Raw genomic sequence first — 12,585 nt, forward strand, 5'->3', positions numbered from 1 at the left:
TAAGGAAATGAGTAAATAATAATAATAATAATAATAAACAAGTTAATTAATTAATTATAATTCTGTAACATAATTTTAAAATGTAATAATAATTCTAAATATCTAAATATATTTTTTCTCTGGCTTTTCCCCCCTTTTTCCCTATGTTTTGTTTTTAATAATTTTCTAAATCAATTAAGTTTTTTTTTTTTTGCAATTTGTGGGACATTTCATATCAAGTTGCTCATTGCCCTTTTTACCAAATTTTTGAAAGAAATCATACCAGTTGGGGCGTCCGTGGCTTAGTGGTAGAGCAGGCGCCCCATGTACAAGGCTGTTGCCGCAGCGGCCCGGGTTCGAATCCAGCCTGTGGCCCTTTGCTGCCTCTCCCCCTTTCAAACTTAACTTTCCTGTCCATTAAAGGCAAAATAACAAAATATCTTTGAAAAAAAAAAAAGAAATCATACCAGTTTGCTCAGGGTTCAAAGGTTTAAATAATTGCAAAAGGTGTCTGAAAGCAGAATAAGAAAAGTGATGTCACTCCAGGTTTCAAAGGGTTAATGTTCAAAAAACATTATTTCTCATACTGTCTACCTAATCATACTTTATTCACTCTTTGTCTGAAACACTCTGATTCAGTGCCTGTATAGTAGGTATAATTATCAAATGTAATTGAAGTGCCAAAAGTAAAAGTAGGCTATCAATATGCAGAATGGCCCATTTCAGAGTCATATAGCCTATATTCATATTTTCATATTCATATTTTATATTCTGTGTTGTGACAGGTTACAGATCACTAGTTAAAAATGTAATAAGTACTGTAACACTTTAAATTACCTCATCAAAGTAATGTAGCAACATTACATTTGATTACTTTTTGTTTACTTTTCTAAAAAATATTTTAATTTTGGCAATAAACCTGAAAATTGTCTGGAAACAGGGTATGCCAAAAGGAGTCACTCCTGCGCGGTGATAAGATGCAAAGCAACAGGCTGAATGTTATAATCTACTTCTAATCTTTTTACAGAAAATAATGTATTTGGATGTAACCCTTTGTAATCACCAACATTTTGATTAGTACCTGTAATCCAATTACATATATACACAATACACAATACACAGTACAATTATTCAACTGTGCAGTGTTCTTCAGTATACAACTTTATTCTTACCAACACCTCTTGAATGTATATATTTATTCAACATACAATGCATATTTCTTATGTTCATTCTTTTCTTGTTTTTATTCCACTGATATATATTATAGCATAATACTTGTGTTATATTTCTAAGTGTAATACAGTGTAATGTAGCATAGTGCAAATATATGTATGTTTTTACACACTTACAGTCTCATCACAGTGATGATATGTATTTTTATTTCTAATATCTCAAGTACCAGTATTAAACATTGTAGCATTATGCACATTTTTTGTTCTATCTTATTGTACTGCTTTATATTTATATACTTCTATATCATAGTCTTATTCTTACTTCTCATAATTCTCTATTCTTTACATCAGAGCAACTGTAACTAATCACAATATCCCCTCAGGGATCAATAAAGTATTTCTGATTCTGATATTTAGAATAATAGTTATTGATTACAATGACATTTATTTTATAATTTAATTACATGTGACTAGTTACATGTAATATATAGTCTATAAGCGTCGCCAATGTTGTAGTCTGTAAAGGTGGAGCAAATTTTAACTAACGTAGCATACTGCCAGGTTGCTTAATCTATTAAAATCATATCATATTTTATTAGTTTGTTCGTTACAATAATCTGAGTCTACAAAGTAACACAAGTTATAAAATAAATATAGAGGGATTAAAAAGTACAATATTTGCCACCTAAATGTAATGGAGTACAAGTAGCTATAAAGTGGCTTAAAATGAAAATACTCAAGTAGAAGTACCTCAACATCGTACTTAAGGACAGTACGTCTTTAAATGTAGGGCTATTTAGTAACATTCCTTTACCGATTAGCTCTTTAGAAAAATGAAGAAAAACTAATATAATGAAGGAATGAAATTGTTTGTACATGACAATTTGTTAAATTTAAAAAAAATTTAACTGAAAATTTTGAAATGGCGTTATTTCCTGCCACGTAACGGCGCATGCGCATTACGCCGCTAACCATTTGGCGACGTGTACCCGGTGAGTGGAAGTGTTCAGGTATCTCACCTCTGCCGGGCGAAACGCTGCCATTGAAACCTTAAAAGCCTTAACGGAGCGAAACCATGGGAGGTGCGCAGAGTGTGGAGATACCGGGAGGAGGCTCCGAGGGCTACCACGTCCTCCGGGTGAGTTTTTAGCCTCTACAGCCTGCTGTTAGCCGTTAGCTGTTAGCTTAGCATCGGGTCAGAGGCAGAGGACTCCCGGCTCTCTGTGTTGACGAGAGGCCGGGGATGACTGCTGGGGCCTCCGTCTGGGAAACACCAACACAGTGTCAGGGAAACGTCGTGTTTGTTTGAGTCGTGTCAGAGTCACATATCGTTTGTCGTTGTATTTGCAGTTAATTTCTGTCTGTTCGCTTGTTAAAATGCTAACCAGAAGCTAACTGCCCTGAATGACAGCTGCCAAGCTGGTTTTGTTAGTGCATCCGTTTTCGGACATGTCTCTGTGCTCAGTGCTTTTTCTTCTTTGTCATTCAAATTTTGGACTAAGACGGCTCTCGTAGCAAGATAACCCTGGACAGTTAATGGCAGCCATCCTATTTCAAGCATCCGCACTTGAAATGTGAGAAACTTTAGGCTGTAGTAGCAAGATACCCAAGTAGGGGTGGGTCCAAGTATTTGGATAGAGTCACAAATGTTAATAGCTGTGTACAGAAATTAGTGACTCATCAGATTTTGTGACAGCAAAGCATCAACTATATGAAAAAGATGTTGATCTAACGTTAATAGTGTCAGATGAAGTTATTGTGCTCTATATGCAGAGCCATACACTTAAAGTTGTCCTATGGCAGCTTTCAAATGTGTTGTATCAAATATCTGAGTATATCAGGAAATAGTCAAAATGTCTGACCCTGCTGCCTAAATACTATGGGGGCACCATGCTTACTAATGTGCCTCCCTGTCCAAACTAATTTTGTGATGAAGTATGATGAATAGAGCTGTGTATTGGCAATAATCAGATGTAACAGGGGCTATGACTCTATGTTGAGACATATTGTGATACAGTAAAGATGTTGATGTTGATTTTTTTTTTCTTGTAACTTCCAACATTATAGCACCACTTTCTGTGCAATCTGAGCAAAGGAATCATCTACATCAGTAGAATAAATCAAGTGTCTCAATATTTTCTCACACTCCAAATGATGAAAACATTTATATGATTTACATCATTTACATGACCCAAACCAAATCACAGTCTAACATGTTTTTCTTTAAATGATGCTTATTTGGGCACCATTGAAGGCCCAGATCTCTTGTATGTTTGTTAGCTCAGGTCCAGCCGTTTATGTTTTAGACAAGTACCGCTCAAGTAGGCTTGGGTGGCATCAAAGTATTATGGTACACTAGAGTATTTAGAAATCCTGAAGGTAGGAATTTCAACACTGTTGAAAATACAGACGCTCTTCTCGCTGATAAACTGATACAGAGGTGCTGTATTGAAGTGATGTGTTGTAGTGCATGGTACGCACCACCAGAGGTCACTCTCTACCGATGGAACAGGCAGCTGAGCTCAGAAAGATGATGACTGTGCCGTCCAGCAGCAGCTCATGTTTTTCTGTTATTTTTGCGCAGGTTCAGGAGAACTCGCCTGGACACCGAGCGGGACTGGAGCCTTTCTTTGACTTTATCGTCTCCATCAACAACACCAGACTGGTAAGGAAAGCCAGCAGGTGTCTCTAATAGGAGGAAATACAAGTCATAAAGGACTGCATGTTTCATGGTTGCCCCTCCGTTCTCCTTCCTCCTCTTTTCTACAGAACAAGGACAATGACACCTTGAAAGACTTGCTGAAAGCCAGTGTGGAAAAACCAGTTAAGATGCTGGTTTATTCCTCAAAGACCCTGGAGCTGAGGGAGTCTACTGTCACCCCGAGCAACCTGTGGGGGGGGCAGGGCTTGCTCGGCGTCTCCATTCGTTTCTGCAGCTTTGAAGGAGCCAATGAGAATGTTTGGCATGTGCTGGTATGTTGCCTTGAAGTTTAGTCTCTGTTTGTTTATTTATTTGTCTGTGCAACAATGTTTGCTAACTTAATGTTTCCTTTCTCTCTTTAACAGGAAGTGGAGCCTAATTCCCCAGCAGCCCTTGCTGGCTTGCGGCCGCACACAGACTACATCATTGGAGCCGACACTGTTATGAACGAGGTAGTTTATCAGCACTTAAGGTCCTTACAGCTGTCAGTCCTGCACATTCTCCACCTGATAATGATAGTGATTGTGTGTTGCCTAATTTTGTTCACCTTCCCCGACTTTATCTGCAGTCAGAGGACCTCTTCTCTCTGATAGAGAGCCACGAGGGGAAAGGCCTGAAGCTCTACGTGTACAACACAGACACAGATAACTGCAGAGAAGTGATCATCACGCCCAACAGTGCCTGGGGAGGAGAGGGCAGGTAAGACGGACTTTAACACAGATACACACTTGTTACTCTTCCTTGTTAGACGTATGGGTTTAAAACTAAGTTTGTAGATTTTTTGAGAGTTGGGTTCACTTTAAAAGAAATATACATCTCACCTGACCAGTCATCGTAGTTCCCTGTGAGTTTCACCAATCATAGCAGCCCCCTACAAAATGCCACCAAACTCACTTCCTTGTTTCTGGTTGTGAAGATGCAGACGTGTGTGACACAAACGTCTCACATTTACCAAGAAATATTACTAATGAAGGACTGTGCAAGGCAATTCTGATGTTCTGCACGAAAGCAGAGGTTAAATGTTTTGCAATACGTGCAAAGTTGTGAAGGAACACAAGCAGCCTCAATTGACAAACACTTTTCTACCACAAAACACAACCAGAAAATGGCTGAAATGCGTTGACAACTGACAAGACAAACAATCATATAAATGTGTTTGCAATTTTCACTTGCTCCCACAACTTCATTGCAAAAACATGTCTTAAATCATGCATTGCGATTTTTCAGGAAAGCTGCTGTGAAATCAGACATTTCAGGCTGCAACAATCCCAAATAAAGAGACTGGCTAGTGCAAAAAGTTGACAACCCTAACCCAGTCATGGAAGGGCATGCTCTGATGGTTAAGAGACATGAGGATGGTCAAAAAAAGTTCATGAGGGATGTGAGGGCTGACCCTGACAGGTTATTCAGCAGACTGGAACCAGGTTTTTCTCAAGTGTTTTTTTTTTTTTGTTTGATTTTGAACTTTTGTTTTCCCCTTTTCAGCCTTGGATGTGGGATTGGCTATGGATACCTCCACAGGATCCCCACCAGGCCTTTCGAGGAGGGGAAGAAGATCAGCTTCCCTGGAAACTCTCCCAGTGAGCCCGTCAGTCCGCTGAAGGATGGATTCACTGAGGTCAGGACACACACACACACACACACACACACACACACACACACACTATAGCTCAACATGCTAAAAACAAAGGGCTTAAATATTAATGTATTAACTAGGACTTCACCATTTGCTTGTGCTTTATCACATCAGCCTGAACTTGACTGATCAGTATTCAGTGTGTGTTTGTGACATTGAAAAGATCGTGAAGTTGTGTGTTTTGTATCCTCAGATTTAGTTCACACTCGATAAATGCACTTTGCCTCGTTACGCATGCAGCAGAGCAGGCGGAGGGACAGAGAGCAATGTTGCTCATTACAGTTGATTGCACGTTTGGATGAACGTGACCTTATCTGTTTGATGGCAGCATCCTTTTCTCTACCACCTCCTTGTTTTCTCTTTAACCCCTTCAGGTTCAGCTGTCAGCAGTGACCCCTCCTCCTACCGCACCTGCAGTCCCTACTGGCCTTGAAGATTCACTGTCAGGCCTGTCGATCAGCACAGCACCGCTCACCGTGCCCAGTGAGCTGCAGACAGGTATTTCTCTTCTTCTCTTTCTTTCACACACATCCAATTATTCCAACACATTAAAGGGATAATTCACCACTTTTTATGTGCATGTCCAGTCAGTGTTGATGGTAAATATAGTGAACCCACAACGACACAGAAACGGCTAGACTCTGTCTCTTTACCCGTTAATATCCGACGGGTAACATTAGCCATGTGGTGCTAACAGTTAGCTCTGTCACTGTGTGTGTGTGTGTGTGAAGCCCATTCTCCTGCAGTAGTTGTCTCATGATAAACACAGAGAGAGAGCAGGGCAAGGAAGGGCTGAGCACATTAATACACTGGACGGAACTAAACAGTGAGATGCAGTTTTCCTGTTTTTAATAGTTAAATTTGTGGTGAAGTTGTGGTGACTGGACACAATTGTAAGGTTGTGCAGAATTCAGGAGGATTGGCTGAATTTGCGAATCATAGCGGGGCCGTTTAACGGTCCTCTGTCCTGTTGGCCCTGCTGTTCTTATTTGTATTTTCCAGTTTATCTTTGAGATCCTGAAGAAGGTCTCCAGCAAACCTCTGTCCAAGTGAGGAGGACAACTTTCATGCATAGTCACGCATACACAGGCTCTCTGGGTTGTCATCAGCGACAGCATCCAACAAAAACTGCCCACGCTGAAATTCATTGCAGCAGAATGATTTAGCTTCTGTTCTGTGTTTGCTCTCTGTAGCTCAGGTTCTGGAGGGTCCCCACAGGCCGAATCCTCTCACACAGCAGCTGTAGCCTTGGTCTCTCTCTGCTGCATTTGTTCAGCTGTATACTCTGGCTCTGAAAAATTCGGCTGAATATCCGAGTCGGACGAAACACTGAAAAATGTATCCGCATCCATAAGATCTTCTGCACTCGTATTTTGGGGTGCCATTTTCATCGTTTGAGATGTAGCTAATTTGCAATACAAGCAAAGAGAGCAAAGCAGTTCTGTGGAGGTGAAATCCAGCCGGTACTTCTTCCTGCCTCAAACTACTCACTGTCACGTCAAGTTGGATGCAGGAAGAACAACTGATTTTGCAACTGAAACCAGGCTTTCCCTGTTAATATAGCACACAATAAGAAATCGACCATGTTTATCATCAACACTGATTTGATATCCACATAAAAGGTGGTGGATTTTCCCTTTAAGCTCGTTATATGACAGGGATATTTGTGATTTGGAACAGCTGTGTCATGCTCTCATAATCATTGTGCATTATTCCAGGTTTGCCCACAGTCCCTCTGCTCCCCTCCTCCACCAATCCCGCCCTCAGCCCTCTCACTCCACTGAATCCTGCCACCACTGGCTTCAACCCCGCCACCACGCTACCAGGTGGGTGATTTCTCAAACATACACATGCAAAACACACGTGATCATCAGTCTGCTGAGTCAGTGAGCTGTTAACACCAAACAGTTGGAAAAGCCTGTGGGTGGCAGAGACACCACAGCTCCTTCTCTACAGATTGCTATAGTGTCTTCCAGAGAAAAAGAGGAAGGTTTTCCTTGACTGCATCAGCAAATATCAAGTCTTAGTTTGTGTACACAGCACATGCACTTTGTTTTCTTAGGGGACAAGCTGCGACTGTCAGTAAACAATGGTTATGTTAAATTTAAGCAGCTTCAACTCCTCAAATGTTGCAAGTGTGTGAGTTCCCATCAAACTATTATCGGCCTGCAATAAACTGTCAGCTGTCTGAATTCCCACATCTTCCTCACTGTATCCTCTTGGCTCACTTACGAGTGCATTCAAGTCATGTGTGTCGCTCCTTTAAAAAAAACATTCACTCTGCTCAAATGTAAAAAGTTCCTTTCTGCTTGTTTTCTTCAGAATTACTTTTCCAAAGCAGCTCCACTGCCATAAAGGAGCATGAGTGCATTTAAAAAAAATCATTAAAAAGATTAATGAATAATGATGGCACACCCTCATATGGCTTTGTGTGTATGTGCGTGTTTGTGTGTTTTTGCAGGTCTGATGCCCCTCCCAGGTGGCTTACCTCCGCTCCCTAACTTGCCCAACCTCAACCTGCCACTCCCAGATCTCAGCGCAGTGTCACGACCAGGCACCTTACCAATAGGAGCTGGAGGTGAATGACACATAGCAAGAGAATGAAATTTGAATATGTTGTCCTGCACCTGAATATGTCTGTCTCTAGAGTAGCTTCATCAGTCACTGCTACTCAGACTGGGTAATATGGTACATCATCATTATCAATATAAAGTTTATATAAACAAATGTGCAGAATCCCAGAGCATATAATTATACATTTAAGTATGAATATATGGTCTTACACTAGGCATGACTTGATAATGAGCTTAGCTGGCACATTCATGCTGCAGGTGTCTGTGCGACAATCTATCAGCGCCTCCATTTCCTTCAGGGACTGAGTTTTTGGTGTCTGCAGGAATATGATGCTACTTTGTTCTAGCTCTATGAGTCCATTTTACGTTATGGTATTACCAGCTGGTTTGGAAACCAAACTGTAAATAAGTGTGTTCTTATTTAATGTGTTTTAGTTTTATGATTGGTTTTGATGTAGCACTTCCCTTAATCAAAAACTTTTTTCAATGGGACACAATAAAAGTAACCGTAATGAGAAAGTAAATAGGTGTATATCGTAAAATGTTCAACTATTGCTTTAAATGGTAAGTTTGTTTTTTGTTGTTTGTTTCGACCTGAACCCTATTTTCCCATGCTTTTGTGTCTAAGTGAATAATGGTATCAACAGTTTTTGAAGTTGTTTGGAGTGAGACTGCTTCAGCCAGCAGCAGCGAAGAAGGCTGTGATGTAAGGGGCGGCAGTAGCTCAGGCCATAGGGACTTGGGTTGGGAATCGGAGGGTCGCCTGTTCGAGTCCCCGTCCGGACCAAATATGGAGCGTGGACTGGTGGCTGGAGAGGTGCCAGTTCACCTCCTGGGCACTGCCGAGGTGCCCTTGAGCAAGGCACTGAGCCCCCCACCGAACCCCCCAACCGCTCGGGGTGCCTCACCAAGGGCTGCCCCCTCACTCTGACATCTCTCCACTTTGTGCATGTATTGGTCCTGTTTGTGCATGTGTGTTGTCTTTCAGACCTGTGTGTAATTTACAAGCAAGAGTTAAAACATTGAATGTCCCCTCAGGGGAACTTAACTTAAACTTAAGCACTCGGCATGTTCACACCGTCACATCACGTCCACTAAAAGTGTTTGTTTTGCCACTGACAGGCTCAGATTGTTATTATGTGTCTGATAACATTATGGAAAGGATCCCTACAGAGATAGACCTTTTTTATTTCTTGAACCAGAAACAGCCCCAAAATCGCCATCGCCAACCCCACCAGACTCCATTTAAATAAACAGTAATTTTAGTGTGTAAAGAGCCAGCATGTTTTCACATCTTACTGGGTGAATTGAAGGTTCATTTCAACCAAACCAGAGTTGGTGATTGTTGGAACAGTGGAACGACAGACCAAGGTGGTTTTAGTTGGTTTTATTTTGTTTTTGTCAACTTTGAATGAAGTGTGTTTTATGATGATAAAATTACTGTTTATTTAAATGAAGTCTGGTGGGTATGGCGATGGCGATTTCAGGACTGTTTCTGGTTAAACAAAAAGGATCTTACTCTTTAACAAAAAGATCTATCTCTGTAGGGATCCTTTCCATAATGTTGTCAGACACTTAAAATAATAATCTGAGCCTGTCAGTGGCAAAAATAAGCCCTTAAAGTTGACGTACATTGACGAATATGCCATGAGTGGTTGCACTGTAACCTGTTGCACGGCTGCTGGCTGCAGAGCTCTCAGTTCATACTGAACCAGTTTGAAAATATGTTGTTCCCATTATTTACTTGGACACAAAAAAGGTAAGGGTTCAGGCTGAAAAATTCTGAACTAACCCTTTAAGTATGAGTGTATAACATATAACACAAAAATGGCATTAACACATCTCTCTTTTTCCTTCTGCCTCCAACAGTCCCATCTCTGGCCGCTCTCCCACCCCTCAACATCCCAGGTCTAGCCCCCTTACCCCCACTCCCCACCATGCTGCCCTCCCAGCTGCCACCACTCCTCCCTCAGGGAGTGGTCCCCATCCTGCCCACCTCCGCTGCTGCTCCTCCAGCCTCGGTCACAGTCACAGCAGCGCCTGTGATCGAGCCCGCCGCCCCTTCCCCCGAGCCCACAGTCCCCACAGAAGCGGCCTCCACGAACGCCACGGAATCACCGGCCCCCACGGAAACAACACTAACGTCGTAACCTGGGAGAAAAATGTCCCGCTTGCCATCAAACCAAAACACACACCCAGTTTCTCTCTTTACTCCCAGTCTGTCTTTCTCTGTGTTTTTCTATTTATTTGGCCAAGAGGGACAGGCAGACACCAGTTCAGACACAGAGGTTGGCCGTGCTCCAGGTGTAGGTGGGGAAGCTCGTGTGGAGCGATGAAGGATGAAAGGATATGAAGAATGGGAGGACTTACCAACGTTACCAGATTGTCAGGGAGCCTGTCCAAGCCACTGTATGAGGAGGACGAGGGCTACTCTTCGGTTTGTAGTTCGCTTCGCACTTCTGCTGTTACAACAGAGCAATGAGAACTTTCTTAGGACTTTCCTCTTTCTGATCTGGCAATCCTCTGTTTCACAGTTATTTTTTATATAAACAGCGTATATAAATGGGGCTGGACGATAAATCGAATTTACTGAACTACATCATGAATCCTTTATAAACTGGAAGTCCCACCATTAAACAGCTCTGAGTCCAGTGGTCACTGAACTGGTCATACTGTAATACATCATAACGATATCAGAAGCGGACCGACAGAGGAAACATCATGCACTGCTGTATTAAAACACACGTCAATGATAATAAAGGTAAATATGAACTATCATCCAGCCCTAACATGTAACCATTTATTATTAGTTTAATAGACCCAGTGACCAATAGATTAATTTGATTGACATGTATTAATTTTTGTTGAAATTACTGTATGAGTGTCTCCACCCCAATGAATGAATCTGCATTATTTTGCACCACCTTTGTGTTTTGAAATTATTAGTCTGTCCCTTTTGTATGTCTCCACGTATATCCACAACTCGACAGTATCCGTCTCTACCACACAGGGATGGTGACAGCCTGAAGGCCGCGCCAGGGGACGCAGGTTTACGGTTACTACTGAGTAGAGTGTCTGCTGTCGGGTGATCAGTAGGTAGGGTGAAACATTGGTGCAGGGGTATTAGTTACACCGTACGTCTCCTTCTGGCGGGCCAAAGCAAATGGGTAGGCAGCGTTGCAGTGATGCAGTAGAACCACAGGGTGTCACTGTAACACAGCCTTCTGAAAACATCTACACTGTGCACAGTGTGAGCAATAAAGCCAAATTAATTTTACATGATGCTTGTGTGTGTCTTTATAGTGTTTGTAACTGCTCTGTCTTAGTCTCTCCTGACACACATAAACAAAGACGTAATGGGAGTGACAGCGCACAGGAGAGCAACTCAAATAACCACTGGTTACAACCAAGGTCTGCAGAAGACCATCTCTGAACCAACAACACATCCAACCTTGAAGCAGATGGGCTACAGCAGCAGAAGACCACACCAGGTGCCACTCCTGTCAGCTAACAACAGGAAACTGAGGCTACAGTTCACACAGGCTCACCAAAACTGGACAATAGAAGATTGGAAAAACGTTGCCTGGTCTGATGAGTCTGGATTTCTGCTGCCACATTCACATGGTAGGGTCAGGATTTGGTGTAAACAACATGAAAGCATGGATCCATCCTGCCTTGTATCAACGGTTCAGGCTGGTCGTGGTGTAATGGTGTGCACCATGTCACAAAGCTCAAATCATCTCAAACTGGTTTCTTGAACATGACAATGAGTTCACTGTACTCCAATGGCCTCCACAGTCACCAGTTCTCAATCCAATAGAGCACCTTTGGGATGTGGTGGAACGGGAGATTCACATCATGGATGTGCAGCCGACAAATCAGCAGCAACTGTGTGATGCTATCATGTCGATATGGACCAAAATCTCTGAGGAATGTTTCCAGCACCTTGTTGAATCTATGACACCAAAAATTAAAAAGGGGGTCCAACCTGGTACTAGCAAGGTGTACCTAATAAAGTGGCTGGTGAGTGTATTCTAAATATAGCGTACACAAACTGATACTGATTTTTTTTTAGGCGGCTTAAGTACATTTTGCGGCTGCCTCCATCCACAGCAGTACATTGCTTAGTCTCCATGGTGGTACTCCAGCCTGCTTCCCCAAACTGGGGGCGTACTGTCCGCCATCTACTGTAGGTAACACACTGACTATGTATAAGCACCTCATACAACCCCACTTCCAAAAATCCAAACTATCCCTTTAATATGGAAATTCATGTACTGAACCAGGATGTTAGATAATATTCAAGACTGAGTCATATAAATTCGTACTTGCCTCAGAGACCTTTTCCACGGCAGACGTTTTTACGTGTCACAGTAGGAAAAGCACAGGTGTGTTGAATAACACTAAGGATAGCTGCTTCCCTTGTTGTTATCGGTTTCACCTGTGCCTTTCCAACAATGACAAGTCAAACTGTCTGCTGTGAACAAGGTCCAATGTGACAGTGATGTGAAGCGGCGTATGAAA

General features: G+C 42.1%; 1 protein-coding gene across 1 annotated transcript; it reads left to right on the plus strand.

Moving 5' to 3' along the window:
• Nucleotides 1-2,108: 2,108 nt before the first annotated feature.
• Nucleotides 2,109-11,338, plus strand: LOC117271371 (Golgi reassembly-stacking protein 2-like). Its single transcript, XM_033649491.2, has 10 exons — nucleotides 2,109-2,289; nucleotides 3,736-3,816; nucleotides 3,921-4,124; nucleotides 4,218-4,304; nucleotides 4,421-4,551; nucleotides 5,338-5,470; nucleotides 5,863-5,986; nucleotides 7,207-7,314; nucleotides 7,950-8,066; nucleotides 9,931-11,338. Exons 1-10 carry the CDS (start codon nucleotides 2,227-2,229, stop codon nucleotides 10,209-10,211), a joined length of 1,329 nt encoding a protein of 442 aa, XP_033505382.1. The 5' UTR covers nucleotides 2,109-2,226; the 3' UTR covers nucleotides 10,212-11,338.
• Nucleotides 11,339-12,585: the final 1,247 nt, after the last annotated feature.

Source organism: Epinephelus lanceolatus, chromosome 12 (genome assembly GCF_041903045.1).
Source record: "Epinephelus lanceolatus isolate andai-2023 chromosome 12, ASM4190304v1, whole genome shotgun sequence".
In the NCBI taxonomy this organism is placed as follows: domain Eukaryota; kingdom Metazoa; phylum Chordata; class Actinopteri; order Perciformes; family Serranidae; genus Epinephelus; species Epinephelus lanceolatus.

What these genes read in the sequence shown, in the direction of transcription:
- LOC117271371 (XM_033649491.2), top strand. Translation starts at nt 2,227, where the DNA reads ATGGGAGGTGCGCAGAGTGTGGAGATACCGGGAGGAGGCTCCGAGGGC. An exon ending in GCCCAGTGAGCTGCAGACAG is followed by an intron (nt 5,987 to 7,206) that starts GTATTTCTCTTC and finishes GCATTATTCCAG; the next exon opens with GTTTGCCCACAGTCCCTCTG. An exon ending in CTTACCAATAGGAGCTGGAG is followed by an intron (nt 8,067 to 9,930) that starts GTGAATGACACA and finishes TGCCTCCAACAG; the next exon opens with TCCCATCTCTGGCCGCTCTC.